General features: G+C 36.7%; 1 protein-coding gene across 5 annotated transcripts in view; it reads left to right on the top strand.

Annotated features, from left to right (window-relative positions):
* CCSER1 (coiled-coil serine rich protein 1) overlaps positions 1-18911 on the top strand; it is a 722600-nt gene that overhangs the window by 565826 nt on the left and 137863 nt on the right. For 3 of the 5 annotated variants that reach the window (XM_080369420.1, XM_080369422.1, XM_080369423.1), the window contains exon 10: positions 6061-6106. The exons of the other annotated variants lie outside the window; for them this stretch is intronic. In XM_080369420.1, the coding sequence (XP_080225546.1) occupies positions 6061-6106 (46 nt within the window). The remainder of the gene's footprint in view (positions 1-6060; positions 6107-18911) is intronic. 5 annotated transcript variants of the gene reach the window in all.

Raw genomic sequence — 18911 nt, 5'->3', positions numbered from 1 at the left:
GTTCCATTGAATAGGCTGCATTATGAACCCTTTTCATCCGGACTTCCTTGCTGCTGTTGCTCCAGTATAGCTACAGTAACAAATATGTAGGCTGGCTGGCATTTGTGGTCATTACTTTAAAAAACTGCCAGTAACTGGTTTTGTTCAATGTGTGGATGTGAGAAATATAGCTGTGGGAATTAAATGCCAGATTCCCTTGCAGAGTTCATTGGAGCTTCCAGTGAATACTTAACTGTGACTTCTGACAGAAACTGTGTCATACTCTCACCTTGACAAGATTAAAAATTGATAGTGTTTTCAAAAAGAACTGAGTTTTGTAGTGTTCTGATTGCATTTCTGAAAGCGAAGTGAAATGAAATTATAAATGACTGACTGAAGAAATGTAAACAGAATGACAGTCTATCTGTTTGTCTGGTGCATAAAATCCAGATTCACTTTGGGGATGTCTTGGGTAATCAAACATTCCTGCATTAACAATGAGAGGGTGCTGGGGATATATTACACGTAGGCAGGAAAGAAAATAAAAACCTCTCTTATTTTTTGCTCATCAGGAACAGAGACTGTAGCACTGAATTGCATGGCACAGAAGTTAACTAGCTGGTTAGTGCTGAGTTCAGCATCTGATCCTATAGTAAATACTAAGTAAATTGATATGGTTGCACAGATAATTTAAGCCTTTTTAAATTATTTTTTTTTCCAAAAGGTATCTGAATGTGCTTTGCATCAACAAATAGAAGGTGCTGACTTGTTTAGCAGTTTAGTCCTAGAGGATGAGCTCTTGCTGCTCCCAGGCCAGCAGGCCAGCAAGCACTTCAGACTGAAATCTCAACGCTTGGGCATTTTTGTGCCACAGAATGAAAGAAGTAGGCAGGAATCAAGCCCTGGGCAAGTGTATCTTCTCATCGTACTTGTGCAAACTTGTTTACGTGCAAAGCAGTTGTAAAAACTGTTACTTCCCTTATTGGTCCACTGAATAGGCCAGGTGTTATTAATGAGGCAGCCTGGCAACTTCACTTCTAGAGGCTTGATGGATTTTTTTCTTGTCTGCTGAGCTCTGACTTTTCAGGGACTGATGACCATTTTCTCCTTACATGTATATTGAAAGGTGAAATTGAGGGGCTGTCACTTTAAGCTTTCCCTCCAGAAGGTCTCTAATCATAATCAACTTCTCCCCTTGCCCTTAGTTTCCTTTGACATACTAGTTGGCTGCTGAAGAAGTGTAACTTATTGCACTCATTGGACTATTTTGACATTTTTTGGAAGCATAATGTAAGTAGTAATATAGAGAATATAATTTTTAAAATTAATTCCATGTTAAATGAATTAGCAGAGAGAGATTTATTTATGTATGTTAAATTAATTAGATCTAAAGACCCTTTCAAAGTGGTTAGGAAAGCTGAAAAATACAGTCATCATTAAAACTTTTTTCCTGTTTCTCATCAGTCTTATCATGGACTTGCTGAGATTTTTAGCATTCAAAATTTGAGCGACATTGAGCTGATATAGGCAGAGGGATCAATCAAAAAAAAAAATGTGCACAGTAATCCCAAGATGCTGAATCTGTACCTCTGTTCTGTGCATTTACATAATAAAGGTTTAGAAGGTGCTACTGTTAGCATGTTTTATGTACCCTTTAAAAGAACTTAAAAACATTTTAAGTGAAAATGAGTTACACATAAGTCACAGGTATGTATGTAAGTCATAGGTTTAAGATGCATGGAAATTGTTATACACATCAGCATCCTGTGGTGAACATAATGCCTGCAATAGTATTTAAAGATTAATCCAAACTGAGACTTTGCTGTTACTAAGAGCAATATTTTGGGAGATGTAATTCTGTAAGTGAACTCTTAGTTAATATTCTGCAGTAAAAAGTTAGGGAAGGGTTAGCCACTTAGAAGCTTTAGTTGAGAGTGTGCTAACTTCTGTAAATCATTAACTTAGTAACTATGAGTCATCTACAATGCCTGTGCATTATTAATAGCATTATCTTATTCCTGTGTAAGGCTCTGCATTTCTAGGAATCACAGAGAATCTGGAAAACTTAATATAGTATTTACCACTGAGGCTATCATGGAAACCTAGAAACCTTTAGGATTAAGTGTTACACTACACACAGAGAAGACAGGAAAAAAAAGCTGTACAAGATTAAGCTGTGGAACTACAAAGAGTTCCAGCAGAGCCTGGATTTTCCATGGAGAATGTCTGAAACTTGACTTAGTTTTGAAAAACGCTCCTTATCATTGTGCCAGATGGTACTGAAGGATAACATTTATTTCTGGAGTATGCGGGGAAGAAAGGAAAGGAAGGCTTGGTAAAAGGTAAAGGCATATATCCTTGTCCTCTTGGAAGGCCATTTACTTTGGAAATCAGAAACATGAAGAAGTAATGCAGTCAAATGCATTGGCATCTTGCTTTTCAAAGGAGCGTTATGGTCATTAGAAATACAGTACTCGGTGTAAGTAGTGAAAATAGCAACTAACTATGAATAATTAAATTCCCAATTCTTTGGTTGATGGATTTGTGTAAGATAAGGCTGTCTGAATGTTTACTTTTTGATGCATGGCAGGGGAAAATGTAGATGGTACACATTGAAAGCATAGGAAAAAAAGAAATACTTTTGGCTAAATACGGAAGCAGTCAGGTAACCACTGTCAGATGAATTTACTTTGTGCTTTTTGGTTTTATATATGGTTTCACAAATCATTTCAATGTCTTTAAATGATGAACTGAAAACTGACTTTTAGGAGGCACCATAATATCAGGTACCACTGTGTACCTGTCGCAAGTGAGTAGTTTAGGTCACTTAAAGAATCACCCACAAAGGTATTAGCGAAATAGTTTTAATATGAATTTGTGGGAGTGTGACTTCATGACATTTGATGGCAAGGTTTCCACTATTACTTATTGCTTAGATAAATCACACAAAGAAGAATCAAATTAAAATTAAGCTGGAATGATTTACACAGAGACTGGAGATATAAAAGGGAAAGGCACACCCTTCTATTTAGTCATGAGATTCAGATTGGACTTCTTTGCTTTCTAAACTCTTGATAGAGCTCAGGTGCAGCTACATCCAATTTCAGTCTCACACTTGGACAACAGTTTATATCAAAAGATTGTCTAAGGTTTATCCACAGTTTAAGGTTGATCACAAGAGTTTAGCAGCACTTAATCATTGACTAATTTATCATTTACAAAGTAGACCAATATGATTTACTATAATCACAACAGTAAATTAATCATGGATCCAAGATGGTAACATTCATTCTGTACTTGTTATGAGGTACCAAAATCAATTCACACACACGTGCACTCAGACACAAATGAATGTGTGCATGTGTACATATATATATATATGAATGTACAATGGTGTACCTGCTAAAAGTTCCCCTCGAGTTCAGTGAAATATTCACGTCGAATACCTTTGTATTTCTCAGTGGGTGAAGGGTTGAGACTCAAGGAGTAGGCGTGTCAGCCCAGGCTCCATCATCAGCTTTTGGCAACAGTCCTCCTAACTTCACAAACCTTGGAGTTTGCAAGCTCTGAGAGGCATCTCATTCAGAGGCAGATGCTGGATGCAGCCCCCTGTGGTCCAGGAGCACTCAAAAGTGCCTTGCTTTAGGACTACCATGTATAGGATCAGAGATGATTGGCTTTAGCCAACAACAAATTTCCGTTCTGGCCACAGCCGGAGTTGGTAATTACTTGAATTTTCAAATTCTGGTGATGGTGGTACCATACCTTTCAGATTCAGATTAAGAATGTAACAAGGCTATAAGGGGATGTTACAATTCAGATAGGTAACGTTGCTGGTACAGTCAGTTCCCCACCTCAGCCATGCAAGAGTGCTGGCTGATATGGTCAAGGGATGCTTATCCACCCAACTCTGCACAGGGACTCCTGAGATTGTAGAGTGGCCCAGGGGAGGAGGTAAGATACACGACAACAGGATCTCAGCTTTTTCAGAAAGCTGCCTTTAAGCAAAGCAGAATAGCATATAGTTGGCAGAATGGGGACGCTGTGGCTACTGTCCTTCCGCAATGTGTGTTCTTCAATACTTCTAGCTTTGCTTTAGATGAATACGTGTATTCTTAGTATTTCAAATAACTGTATTTTGTTTCCAAAAGATTTAAGAGAGCACTGGAAATAATTGGTAAAGCCTTAGCAGACACTGAAGAACTGGTTTAAGTGCCAATGTACAATTTGGTTTGGTACCCAAACCAGGCTGTCCTTTGGCTACATTGATAAGTTTGCTGGAGGTGAAAGGTGGACTTTGGCAGTTCTGAAATAACTTCACAGATAACTGTGGGATTTGGCGATAGTGCACTGGCAGGGCACTGCTTGCCCTGGAGAAAAGGGCTTTGAGCACACTGCCTGCTTGCACTGGTAAATAAGAGAGCTTACTGCTTTTTCCTGGCACCCATACAACCTTGGAAACAAGGGAGGCAGCTGGTGGGTTTTTTGCTGCTCCAACACAAGTTAACCCCAGCTTGCTCCCTTGGCTACTTCTTGTGGTGACTGTGACCTCAAGGAGTTGGCCTCAGAGTGATAAGCTTGTGGCACAGTGAGACAAATGGCTTCTGCAGAGCTACCCAGCACTGCACGTGGCCACAGCATAGCAAGCTGTGGTCTCAGCAGCACAGCCATGGCTTCTGAAGTGACAAATAATCCTAATTATTCTGGCTTTCCTTAAATGAAGTAATGTGGGAGCAGTGGTGTAAAGATGGTTTCTCTATGGGGCTTTCTAGATACGCATATATTTGCTTCACTCTTATTAGGTAAAGGAAAATGGAATCTTACAAAACCTGGGGGAAAAAAATGATCCCAAAGAAGAAATGCCTAGCACTTTCTAAATGCCTGGTAAATAGGTTCATAGCCTTGAATTCAAAAAGATGATAGAAGTCAAAATTATTTCAAAGGAAGCCAAGCTCCACTCAAGTCTCATAAGTTTCAGGTGTTTTATTATATTTTTGTGGTTTGTTCTTTCTTTTTAAGGCAATAAATGCAGTCTAAATATTACTGTAATTAGTCATTCTTGACTACTCAGTCCAAATGATCAGTGTACCCTTTTACATTGGGAAGGAGGAAGCAGTCCTGGACACAAAGCCAAAGCAAATCTCTGATTCGTGATCTGAATTAAAGATCAGACAATATAGTTTGTTTTAACCCTGCTCTTCAAATTTTATACACTAGAGTTTCTCTTTATGTAGTCATTCTTTTAATCTCTTTCTGTGATGAGTTTGTTTTTCTGGCCTTGGCGGGGGGTGGGGGTGGGCAGGGAGTGGGGATAGAGGATTGCATTGAGAAGAGGCTTCCTTACATATCCCAACTGGTATGACTTGCTTGGCATTTGTTTCATATGTTCTTTCCATGCACGGTTGGTATTTCAGAGATGTGTGGTAATTGCTGCCACAGACTGCTTCATCTTTTGTGTATTATCTACGGGAAAAGCATACTGCGTATATTGATCGGGGTTTTAATAAAGCTGCTTCCTATCAGTTGTCATCAAACTGACCCAGTGAGGACTTGTTAAAGGATTTTGGAGAAGAGATGAGGACAAAGTGGCAGGAACCAAACTGTACTGCACTCGCTCGCCTTCCTACCTGTTTGAAATGTACTTTACCTTCAAACAGTGATGGTATCAGCTAAGATGTTGGTGTAATTAAACCTTCTTATTTTTGTAAAGGAATTAATTTTATATATATTCTGTCCATTGTTCTTTCCATCAAATTTAATTTCTGACAAGTGTGAGCATGCCTGTCTTATGCTGATACTTTTTTCTGCCTGCTTTCTCTCTCTTTTTCTCTCTTCCTGGTTCATTGTGTCCACTAATGTGTGGATTACTCTTAGAACATTCTCAACTAATAATTTATGTTTATCTGAAAGTAGGAACTGCAGTTTTTTTAGTAATAACAAGCTCCTCTATCTAAACAGCCTCTTTTGTTTCACTGCCTTCATTTTCTTCATGTCTTGTCATTTTTTTTTCATTTGCTGCTGCTGTTAATCTGACATCCTTTGCTTCAAAAAAAAAAAAAAAAAAATGTGTTTTATTTACAGGGCACAGCATTTGGAAGTGCTCCTGTACCTTCTCGCAGGCAATTATGTGAGTCTCTTAAATTCCGCTCTGTGTTGTAAAGATGACTATGTGTTCATGTGCTGTAGCATGGCATGCTAATATAGAGTTAATGCCCTGAGGTCAATATCCAACCACTGGTGTTGTATATTGCCTGTAATGTGTTTGTAGCTAACAGCTTCTATTGACCCCTTCTTTATTTCTTTGTTGCATTTTGTCCAACACATCATGAATTGGGGCTGCGCTGTGCACTAGAGTTGCAATAAGGGAAGAAAATACCATAATGACTCAAAGTCTGGAGGGGAATAATATCCTCAGATCATGTGTTCAACATATTGATGAGTAGCATTGTTAAAACTGAAGAATCTCTTTCTTATTCTTCAAATTATTCTTTCCATTGTGCAAACAAAAAAGAATCTGGATCTCAAAAAACTAAGATATAGAAAATCAAACAATATGTTGCAAGGCAGACATTACTGAGACCAGCTGTATTTTTTACAAGACTTTCTTTCTAATTAATTTGTGGAACAAGTCCATCCCCTGAGCTGGGGAGGAAAGTGAACCTTTGTAGAGGAATCTTATTCATTGTTTTCCTTAAATCCATTGGAAATATTGACAATAGATAATATTTCTTTTAAATTAAAATAATTCCCCCTGTTGTCCACCCAAAAACCTGAGAAATTGCAAAAATAATGTGTTAATTTTTTTAAAATAAGAGAAAGGCTTACATTCTAATTCCAAATGATCTCTCTGCTGCTTTAACAGTGTGCGTGTGTGAGTGTGTATAATGAATACATAGATTCTCAGAATACCATCAGACTTTGAGATGAGGACTTTCTTACATTCCTTGAGTCTATTTCTGTCTCTCTCCTCCTACCTTGAGTTAAATGTCCATCCTAAAGACATTGGTGTCTTCCATATGCATATAATAAGCTACAGCCATGCACTGCATTATTAAAATTACTTTGCACTGCATCACACCACTGAATGTCAAATAGATTCATTAGAATATAACATTACAGGCTTATTCATAAAATACAGTGCAGTTTGAACGATGCTTCATTGTTGGCAGTCTTGAAACATGTTGCTTGCATAAATTCACTGACGCTGCTCTTGTGTATTCATAAGAAAATGTAAAATATTTGTCTATGAGTGTGGGTCTTACCAAAGTAACAAAAAGTATGTTCTGTATATGACTGTCCTTTTCTTTTGTGCAATTATTTAAGATGTTCCTATTCTATTGGGTATATCTAAGGGGAGAAAAATTGTCAAGAGGAAAAACTTCATGAAATACAATTATGCTCCTGTTAGAGTTATTTTAAGGTATGGTCAAAAGAATTAATATTCTCATTGAATCCTTCAGAAAAAACAATGCTGAAGTTATTTTTATCAATATATATATATGTATGACACTTAGAAGTCTACTAAATTGAAAATTCAAATTGCTGCCTGCCTTACTTCCATTTAAATTAATCCTGTGACTGGTCTACATGATTAACAACATCAGTGAAGACTTCATAAGCTCAGTGACATAATAACATGCCTTTAACATGCTTAGTTTTAAATAATCGGAAGTGTGCACAGTACCACTGTTGACAGCTTCCTTGTGCAGAGCCCCTGTTTGAGATGAATGATCGAGTGTCATGTAATGATGTGTCTGGGTTTTGAACATAAGGGAAGGTGTGGGAAGGGTGGAAAATGTTTTATCTGGCAAAGACAGGATAAGATTTTTGTACCTAAATAAAGATGCAGAGCTGTGAAGTAAACAGAGGAATGGATAATGGTTGGGTTAAATATATGCATGAGTAGTTTGGAAGAAGTGGTCAGAATCTCCAAGATTAGCTGATGATTTAACAGTAAAAATAAATCACTGAAATGGTGGGATGGGAGAAGTGGGTTTAAAACTGCGTATGTTGAGTGTAGCAGTGGCTTAACTGTGAAGCAAATGAAAGCAAAATAAAGACATATATATGAAAATCTGTGACATTAGGAGGGAAAACAAGGTGGTGCTGGATTATTTCAGCCAGCTGTTTTCTGCTTTTATGTATACTGGGAGGCAAAGATTATATGGAGCTATGAATATGTTACGGTAAAGTTCTTCTAACGGCAAGCTAAAATAGAGCTTGAACATCCTAAACTTGTCTTCCAGAAATTAGTGGTAACTTTTCTGGTCCTTGCAAAGTGTTGAAGATTATTATTGTTCACGTACAAAAGTGGGAAATGGGAATGTCTGGGAATCCAGAGCAGGAATGCTACTGTGTCCTGTCACATAGATACTGAAAGTTAGGCTGTGTTTTCTTCCAACTGGTGTTACCAGGGATCCTACAGTAAATCTACTGCAATACAAGAGGCAAAATTAATTTGATCTGAGTTGGCACAAGATGTTTTAGACTACTGGGGACTTGTGGCTGCTTCGCCTCCAGAGTGAGCAGGGTAGGCTTGATGGTGGTGTTGCGGGTCACCGGGAAGTCATGCACCTCTGGGCATTCGAAGATGTCATAGACATTGAGTGGCATCTGGGCCAGTGCTGTGTTATGACATTTCCTCTTGTAGCCCAGGGTCCAAAGAAGCTGCTGGGGAACTGTGGCAAGGTAATGAGTAGTTGAGACTAAGATGCTGTCTATATAACATTTCAAAATAACAAGCTTCTACTGATGGGGCATTTTAACAGTCTGACTACAAACTATGAGACGCTTAGTACAAGGATAATTAATAGATTCCAATATAGGAGTTAAGACTGCTTTCCACAAGACACGAACATGCCTTTTGAAATGGAGTAAGTTGCATCTTCATTTCTGTTTTACGATGAAGACACCAGCAGAAGCAGAAATAAAGAAACATATAATCCAAACTCACCACAAATGTGAGATCATTTGTGATTATCAACAAAATAAGATGTAAAGACAGAGGACAAAATGAATGGAGAGTCTAGAGTGAATACAGATGTCATCAGAAGTCCAGTGATAGCTGTATGACCCCGCTTTAGCCATTGGAGTACTGTTGACGTAAAAGAAAAATACAGATTAACAAAATACAATTATGACTAAATAAAATGTTGTGTCAAAAAAAAAAAAAAAAAGTGTTTCCAGGTTTTTTGGGCAGATTTGCAGTATAATAGCTCTAGGGACAGACAAGCTATTGTATTTTTTTCCTGTCACTTGTTCATTACACGGAAAAGAAGCACAAATGCACCAGTGAAACTGGTATACTGTGCAGTGTAAACTGCTGGAACATTTTATTTGCATATTATGTGAAGAAGAGCAAACCCCATCATTCTGAAAATACACTTTTTCATTGCAGTTTCCTTTAAACTCCACTTTTGTCCTGCAAAAATACATAATGGTTTAAAGTAAAGGTTCTAAGTTTATATCCGTTGTTAAACCATTGGACCATTGGATTAAACTAGTGGGCTGTGTACCAGATGACAAAGCTTTAACTTTTTTTTTTATATCTACGGTACTTTTTATCAAGACTTTTTATTCTGAACAGTTTCCTTGTTTAACGTGTAATGTCCTCAAACTTTAAGTAGCTGCCAACTGAAGATGACAGTGGGCAGTACCTTTTCAGAAAACGTATTATCATTTACATGTAATTCAGGGAATGAAAAATGCTTACCACTTTTGATTACCACTACTTTAGAAGAAGAAATCAGTGAGAAGAAATATCAAAAAAAGACCCTTGATAAAATAGATATTCCTTAAAGACAGTAGAATCTCAACAAAAATCAATACAGTTACATGGTACCTGACAATCAACTTTGCAAACAGAACAAATTGGATCAGACACTTGAAATAGTCATATTGCATCCAAATAATTTCATACCATCTAAGGAGAAGCCAAGTGCCAAAATCTACCGGAGTTAAACCAACCTTTAGGCTGGGTATTTCATGTAATGGTGAATTCACTGTTAAAAATAAATGAACCTAACATCAAAATTAAAGGAAGTGAAATCCTTAGTTTTTTGTTAAATGACACTTTAATGTTATCATCTCACAAGAAAAGCTTAATTACTTGGTGCAAGCATAAATACTTCAAAGTTTTAAATTCAGCCATGGTGGGTTTTTTAAAGGCATAAATTGTAGCAGAAAATAGGAATTTAACTCTTGTAATTTCCATTCTACATACCATAGATAGTTCAAGTAATAAAATAAACTTAAAGAAGTACTTCCCACTGTCAGTATATTTCAAAGGAGTGGATGGCTTCTTTGGTCAGCCAGAGGGAGAAAACAAGGAAAGTAGATGCAATACTGAGAAGTTAAATATTTTCTTGAGTCATGGTGCATTGTGGAGGAAGAAACCTTTTTCATGGGAGTGGTTTTCTAATACAGAGCTAAAAAACCCCTGAGGTGGTGATGGTAAATGTGTAAGTTGCAAATTAAAAGTTTTAAAATGTCTTTCAGAATTTTAAAGAAAAATAGAAATGAGTCGGCTAACCTGCTAGTAAAAATAGATTTTTAGGAAGAAAGTACTGGCAGTCATTTTCTTGTAGAGTTGATCAAAATATATGGAGTCAAGAGATGTGAGTAGTAGTTCAGTTAAAATAATGGCTAAAAAAACTTATTAAAAATACATGCACGTTTGTAAAGTCCAACCATGGTATTTTCTGCAAAGGTTTGTCTATCAGAATTCTGTTCTATGTATGATAAAACCTGTGAGCATAGGAAAATAAATTGGTGGGTTTTGAGCTTTGTAAGGAAATTTCACCCTCACAGAAGGGTGTGAAACTCACCCCAACTGTAAGACAGATACAAGTTCTCTAGACTGAACATCTGACTAAGAAAATGCTAAATGTCTTAATTTTACACAGGGTCACCAGTTTCAGTGATGGGTCTCAAAGTCTGTAGTAAGACTGGTATCATTTGTTTGACAGGTTTCATCTTGAAATTATTCAAATACCTATTTCATCTTTCAGAATAATAACAAAGGTATTTACATAGTAAAATCTACGATGACAATGTTATTCAAGCTAGTCAGCCTAGCTAGGTTGGCGGCTTCAGGATAACTTGAAGGGTTTGACCAGGTATGTGCAGCAGAATGGCAGATTGAGAACAGCAGTATAAGTAATTAACTGTTGAAAAGGTAAAGAATTAACCTTTGAAGATGAAAATATTTTGTATGTGTCACAGAATGTGCAATTTTGGTCAGCTCTAGAAAAAGTTATGTACACACCTTGTGTAGGAGAATTGCAGCAGCTTTACTTGATTCCTCAGTAGTAGAAAACTTGGAAGAATGCTTGAAGTCTGAAGCTGTTCAGATTTTCTTTTTGCCATGCTTCCTTCCAAACTTGGTGGTAATTACCCTGCCAAACCCTGGGTGCTGCTGTCGCTGTGACCAATACTGATTTCTTGGGCCTCTTTGAGCTGTGGAGACTGTAAATCCCCAAGCTTTACTCAAACCTGAACTATCAAAGGCTGTGTCTGCCTTAATCGTAGAATCATTTAGGTTGGAAAAGACCCTTAAGACTCAGTCCAACAATTAGCCTGTCACTATAAAGTCCACCACTAAACCATGTCCCTAAGCACCACATCTACACATCTTATAAATACCTCCAGGGTTGGTGACTCAACCACCTCCCTAGGAAGCCTCTTCCAGTGCTTGCCAGTGAAGAAATGATTCCTCAGATCCAATCTAAACCTCCCCTGGTGCAATTTGAGGCGGTTTCCTCTTGTCCTATTGTTTACTACTTGGGAGAAGAGGCCAACGCCCACCTCCCTACAGCCTCCTTTCAGGTAGTTGTAGAACAATTAGGTCTCCCCTGAACCTCCTTTTCTCCAAGCTAAACAACTCCAGTTCTCTCAGCTGCTCCTTGTAGGACTTGCTCTCTAGACCCTTCACCAGCTTTGCTGCTCTTCTAGTACTATATATGTGTAGTATAACAGAAGCTGATCCAGAGAGTAAAGTGGTTGGAGTGGATGCAAAGGAAGAAAAAGTTGTCCTTGTCTATCATTTCAGACTTAAAAATTATAGTTGTGCATCAGTGAACCCGAGTAACTCTTTAACTCAGCAGAACTCTGCAGAGGTGAGATTTGCGTGCGTTCAGGAACCTTAGTAATTGCAAGCCCATCCTGGATACATTCTTTCTTCAAGATTCTGTTTGGAGTTATGGGTTTGGGGAGGTAAATTATTATTTCTTAAGTTACTAATGTTCTTACAGGAGATGCTTGAATGTTTACAAGGTATGCAGACAAGTGCACTTAGAAAGACTTCTGTGAGGAAAAAAGCAAAACTAATTACTATAAAATATATATGCTCTTAATCCTATAGAAGTTTAGGTTTATGCCAGCGTGATGTCCATATGTTCCTTTACTGTGTGGCTGGATTTTAGAAATGCACCTGACTGGCTGTAAAATCAGACTTTAATGAAGTAATTCACTCTCAAAAAATTAAGCAACGGTAATAGAAATGAATTATGTGAATAGTAATAATCCTTAGTATCTATTGTTTAACGTTTTTGGCTCATAATTCTTCATTGTAATTTTTCTAAAAATGGCCTCAACTGATAGTCACCTGCTAAATTTAATTTAAAACTTCATTAGAAAATTATCCCTTTAACTGAATAATCTTTTGATCTATTATTTTAGCTCAGTAATATGTTCTCAGTGATTTAGGTTTATTCTATTGTAATCACAAATTATAGTCCTATTAACTCCAGTGGATGTAAGATCATGCTCTGTTTTTCCAAAATGATAAAATATATATTCTGACAATAGCTTTATTAATATGTTATTATTTTTAAGTCTTTCAATTCTGGGAGAGAATTCTAATTCTTTTAAGAGCAGCTCCTGCTTTCAGTCCTGTTTCTATGGAAACAAATATTACCACAGTGAAAGTTTTTTAAAACTTATTATTTTAAAACGTTGGGGACTGGAGAATTCATTTAAGCAAATTTGGAACCCACTCAATAAAACATGGAATTTAGATGTAGAATAGAATTAAAAAGTTTTTATGTTATAGCTTAGCATGTGAGTTTTATTTGTCTTTGTTTCTTAATTCCATGATTGAAAAGAAGGATTTCTTCTTAGAAAAATAATTTGTATTGCATTTAGATCGTGCTAGCACAGAACTCCCCAAACAGGGTATTACACCAAGGGATGTGTTTCTTTACCTGACAGCATTAAGGAATTTAGAAAAATGAATTTTTGTGTTCAGCAGTTTGTGCTTCATGAGGGAGAATAGTATTTATTAGACATATGTACAGCGATACATTAAAAGTCTTCAAGTTTGATGTGCATACTACACCTGAATATGGAAGAAGAAATAAAGCAAATACATTGTTGCCACCTTGGATATCTTATCCTTGAGCACAGAAAAAACACCATGGTCATAATTGTATTAAAACTCACATACTGTGTCCAGTTCAAACAAAGTAGTCCTTCAAAGACTTAATCTGTCATCATTGAAGTAAATAGTCTATCAGGGTAAAATTCACCAAATTCAGACATAATCAGTTATTCCTGTCCTGCTTTGCATTCACAGATTTGATTACACCTTAATCAAGGGAGACTACAAAAGCAATGAACTTGAGAAATTGCTTCGTCTGTTTGTTGTTTCTTTTTTTGCTGCCATTATAGTGTGTAAAAACGAGACACATTCTTTTATGCTTCTTTTTAAATTTAAAAGGTGAAAACTAAGGGTATCCATTGAAATTAGGTAGCTTTTGCTAAATTAATTTTAAAGCACTCAATAATTTTAAAGAGAAAGCGTTCCTCTCTGGGTTTCTGGAACTACTTCAGGTAGCTGTAATTGTATGTTTTTGGAAGTTCTGTCTTCAAGACATCTGTAAAATATACTTAATTATTACAAAAGTGTTGTAAAGTAATTACAATATGAAACTCTTTAGTCTTCTGGGTTTTTGTAAGATTTCCCCCTCCCCCCCATGAAAATGAGCTGAAATGGCAGCCTCCAACAGACAGTGTTGTTTACACCCTATATTTTTTTTTGCATTTCCATGAGTAAATTCTGTGGTGACTACGTCTGTGGTCACTGCAGGAGGGAAGAAGATCTGTAAGACCTCTCGTGCTCTAACACCTCAGAAAAATGTATATAATTAAAATTACGAATACTTGTACTTTCCTTAAGACTGAGCTCTGTATTTTCTACAGAAACTCATGAAGCTTCTACATGATCTGAGGGAGCTTTCATACTATACCTCTAATGCTGGAGCTTGTGTCTGCAAAAAGGTGGCTTTTAACCATAGTTGGTTAAGACAGCTTACTCGCTGGTTGAGTTACTTGATCGTGCCAGATGATGCAGCAAGGGATGCAGGCCATAAATTACAGCTTGGCAGGTACAAACTGGACGTTAGGAAGAAATTTTTGCAAGGAGGGTAGTGCAGCTCTGGGACAGGTCACTTGAGTTGAAAAATCTCCATCTTAAAAGGTTTTCAAGACTTGACCAGGCAGAGGCATGACAGAGCTCACCTGGAGTTGGTGGTAGTCCCAGGCAGGAGGCTGGACAAGGTGACCTCCAGAGGCCCCTTCCAGCCAGTGCTTCTGCAGTCTGGGGAGCACTGGCACAGCTGGGTAAAAACGGGAAAAAATGCAGTCCCCTGAAGCTGCACCTGTCTTTAGAGTTTTTTTTTCTGTTTGCAAATTCCTATGCAGTTAATCTAAGAAACTTCAGCTACTAAAACAACTGATTTTTTTTTCTTTTATTAAGAAGTTAATGGTTGGTTTCAAGTTTTTTAGATGAGAATGACTTTTCAAAGTGGTGATACTTTTCTCCTAACCTAAAAATAAGGTTAACATGGTAAATAATTCTTCAATTAAAGTAAGATTTCGTTTTAGGCCTAACAAGATTTTTATGATTAATCTGATCTTTTCATTCAGGCATCAAACTGAAGAGTGCCTTATTTACCTAACTCTATTTTGAGTCATATAATTGAATATCTGACAGATCTCTATCAGGAGTAAACTCAGTAATTCATTTATTCTGAATATTTTACCTATCAAAGTAATCCTATTTCCTATTAGTGAATGATCTAAAATCTGACAGATTTTTTTTTTTTTTTTTTTTTACAACTGTTTTGGAATTTAATGACTTGCTAGTATAGGCATGTGCTAGCGTATGCTTTGTCAGTGGAGTAACCTTCCTCATTCAGTACTTGCCCTTTAGACCAATGTAATACCACTGCTGTTCCTGGACCCTTCCATGAAAAAAACCCGTCTCTTTCTCCAGGTGACCATCTACTGGGCTATAATAATAGCAAGACATACTTTCAAATTGCCTATTGTTAAATTTTGCTGTGAAAAATTTTTCTTACTAGCAGCTTAGTTGTTCAATTATTGTAAACATTCTGTTGATCACATAGTTATCAGATGTTTATGTAAGGAAAGCATCAGGAAAAGGAAGAAAAACAACTTGTAGAAAATTGATGCTTTAGCTCACTGATGAGTATAGTCAGGTAGCAGAGCATATAGCAATGCAAGATAAATCTTCCAATGAAAGAAACTGTGGTAGGGAAAGGATGTGTTAGGATGGACGTGAACAATGAACATTATCTGCTGAGAAAATGTAAAACCTGCAGCTGAAAGCCTCTTTCTCAGGACCTTTGTGTCAGACAATTCATGGCTTCAGGTACTGGTCTTCTCACTGATGTTGGAACAGACTTAAGTGAAACAATCTCAGGCAGAACGTAAACTAAAGAAAACGTTGACCCATGTTATTTTGATTTAAAATATGTGCAGTAATGAAAAAAATGTTATGATATGAGGAACTGCAACATCATTTTATGATGAAGACTAAACAGCTTACACACTTGTATTTTAGTTACCTTAGGTGATATTCAACATTTACAATTATGGAGACTGTATTTACTTTTTGAGTCACTGTTGTAGTGGCTAGTGCTTTTCTCTCATATGTAGTTAAATTAAAAACTATTGTATTAATTTTTTTGGTCAGTAGTTCTGTCTTCAGAGGATTAATGAAATTTGGGACTGCTGAAGGTGGTTATTTAAATTACTGAATGGCTTAATAAGCAAGTCAGTATTAAAAAGTTTTCAAGCTATTTCCATTAGACTATGTTTAATGCAGTGGAGAAATTCTATGGAACTACATTTATTGTGTACTGCTGTTTGCATTTATGACTAGAGATACCATGAACATGTTTTTTTTTGGCATAACTTTAGGTGTATATAGGCTGAATAATGAATGATGCCGTTCGTTGCTCTTCTGTTAGAGCTATTAAACTATTAACATTTTTCTGTATTGTATTAAGGTCCATTGGATAGATTTAAAAATGCCACCTTTTAATCAACATCTAGTAGAGATGGCATGATTTTTTTCCCCAGATTTCCCTTCTAAGATTAGGCATGTGCAATTGCAATGGATTTTGCATTCTTTCAACAGTAGAAAAAGCAGACTGATAGATATTTTACTTTAGATGGTTGTAAAAGAGTTAAAAGTTGGAATAAAAATATTCACCGTTACTCCATGCCACACACGTATGCTTGCAATGCACCCTTTGCTGTTCTGTCCCTTGCAGACATAACACAGTCTGTACCTTTCTACAGGGAAGCTGGACAAATGATCTACTCTATTATTCCCTCTCCTTGTCCCTTTTTTTTTAATTCATTTTGTCATTTTCCTATAAGATGCATAGATTTTATATGCTTCATAGATCACTAATTAGAATTACTTGTTTTTAATGTGATGAAGCAAGACATTAGTAATGCTTGAATTATTCATGGGTATTTATCAAGTTCACCCATAGGAACTATAAATACAAATAATGTAGTATGGTTTGTTAAAAATGAACATTTGGTATAGTGCGATTTTAAGTAGCAATATATATAATACTTTATACAAGTATATCAACTGAATTTATCTATCATTCCTCTTTGAGTTATTTTTCTAATAAGCTTTCCTTCCTTTACATCCACTCATTTCTAACATCTGGAAACTATGTACTTTATTTTTATTGAAAAGTCAATTCATTGTTGTCATTTGGTCATACTGCTGAAGCTCAAACATACAGGAAGAGAATGAAAGGGTTTTATGTGCTTTGTTAGTCATCTGTTGTTGGGAATTAAATATCTGCTGAATGTTCTCTGGAAGCTATTTCAAGCATTTGTTATAAGAAAATACAATAAAAGCAGTACTCACTACAAACCTCATTAAGCTTTTCTATAAAGCAATAATAATTTTTACATCCCTTCTCTTCAAAAGGCCAATAATTGCCTTAGTTTTGTTGTTTAAAATAGTGTATTATATAGAGGTTTTGCTTTCAGAATTTTATTTTAAAATAATTTATATTTGTTGACATTTGCCTATGTATCTGATCTTTGTGGTTTTGAAAGACCATAATTCCAAAGAAAACATAAGTGAAAATTAAGGTAGTAAAAATGAACTGTACCATATATAATAAATATATACTGGGATTTTATTACTTATTTTAAAATTACAGGTTTTGGCAGTAAAAAACCTCCTCCTCTGTGCTGACAGGATAGCTGAAGAAAGCCCATGGTAATTCCCTAGTGGAATAAATTGTTCCATTTCCTTTGGTCACTGTCATTCCTCTACCACAGCCTCCTTCCTGCTCTCTCAACTTAGCTCTGGGAATTACTTTAGGTTTGGACCGGAGAACCAGAAAGTAGAAATGCTTTATGACTTAGATTGTATAGGTAATTGACTCTCCCTCTTTAAAAAAGTATGCAGTATTTCATGGGTTTACAGGTTAAAAGATATAAGAAGGATTAACAGAGACAATTATTTGTTAGGATAGTGTGTACATGCATAAAGTTGGCCTTACGCTAGCATTTAATATGTTAGTCATCAAATTATCATCATTACACCTGGCTACTTATATTTAATTTTTATGTGTAGGTTTAGACACTGAAATTAAGGGATTGGGCACTTAAGCTACCTGAAGCATGACTCCAAACAAGAAGAATGCCATCAGCCAGGTAAACAGCAGTGTTTGGAAGACAAGCACAGGCAGCAGGACAAAGACATGTGGTTCACTAGTTAGATACAGAAACAATCCAAAATTGTGAGTTCATGACTTTTGGTATTTCTTCCAGGAGGATTAAGGTTAGCTCAGCTTGCTCTGGTCTTGGGTTTATGTACAGAACAATCCCTGGCGTTACCATGTGTCCCTGCCTCCTTCTGGGTTGTCCTTTCAATGCAGCCTGTTCTATTTGACTGTGTTGTATCTCCTCTAACATCAACAATAGGTACTGATGTGAAAAGCCTTATCATTCTCTTTAATTTCTTAATGGTGTCTTTTCAAAAAAGAAATCAAAATCTGTGGAGATTGAAAAAAGAGACAATACTACTGGGGGCTCAGCTTGGTCTGTCCTTGTCACTAGCAAGTGTTTTGTAAGCCTCGCTAGCTTACAGTTTGCATCTGAATTTCTACTTTGTGAGCTACTCCTTTTATAGGTAAAACCTTGACAGAGATCTTCAGCATGTTGTGATTTTTCTTGGTGGGGCTTGTGGAAAGATTTTAAAGATTGAATTAATTTTGGATTTTGGCTGTCTTGGCTGTGTGCAGTGTGTTTGCTAGCATCTGCTTTGCCTACTCACTCCTACCTGGATGAATTATAATCAGTATAGTCAGTACTCAGTCTTCATTAGAAAGGGTAAAGGAGTCTTCCTGTGAAGAACACGCAGCTTGAGGCTAAACAGGACTTGTTTGGGTTTTTTTGTTTGGTTTGGTTTTTTTTTTGCTTTTCTGCTAGCAGCCAGGCCAGCCGTGAGAAGGATAAGAGTTGCAGGTGATAAACTCTGAGCTTGGGGTGACTCTGCATGAACAAGATCCCCTGTCTCCTCACACTGCCTGGTAGCCCTCAGCCATGGCGTGTATGGTGGTGCCTGCACACTGGATAATATTCTT

Source organism: Falco punctatus, assembly GCF_963210335.1.
Source record: "Falco punctatus genome assembly, chromosome: 1".
In the NCBI taxonomy this organism is placed as follows: Eukaryota; Metazoa; Chordata; class Aves; order Falconiformes; family Falconidae; genus Falco; species Falco punctatus.
The sequence above is the reverse complement of the archived record's forward strand: the minus strand, read 5'-3'. Positions and strand labels throughout refer to the sequence as shown.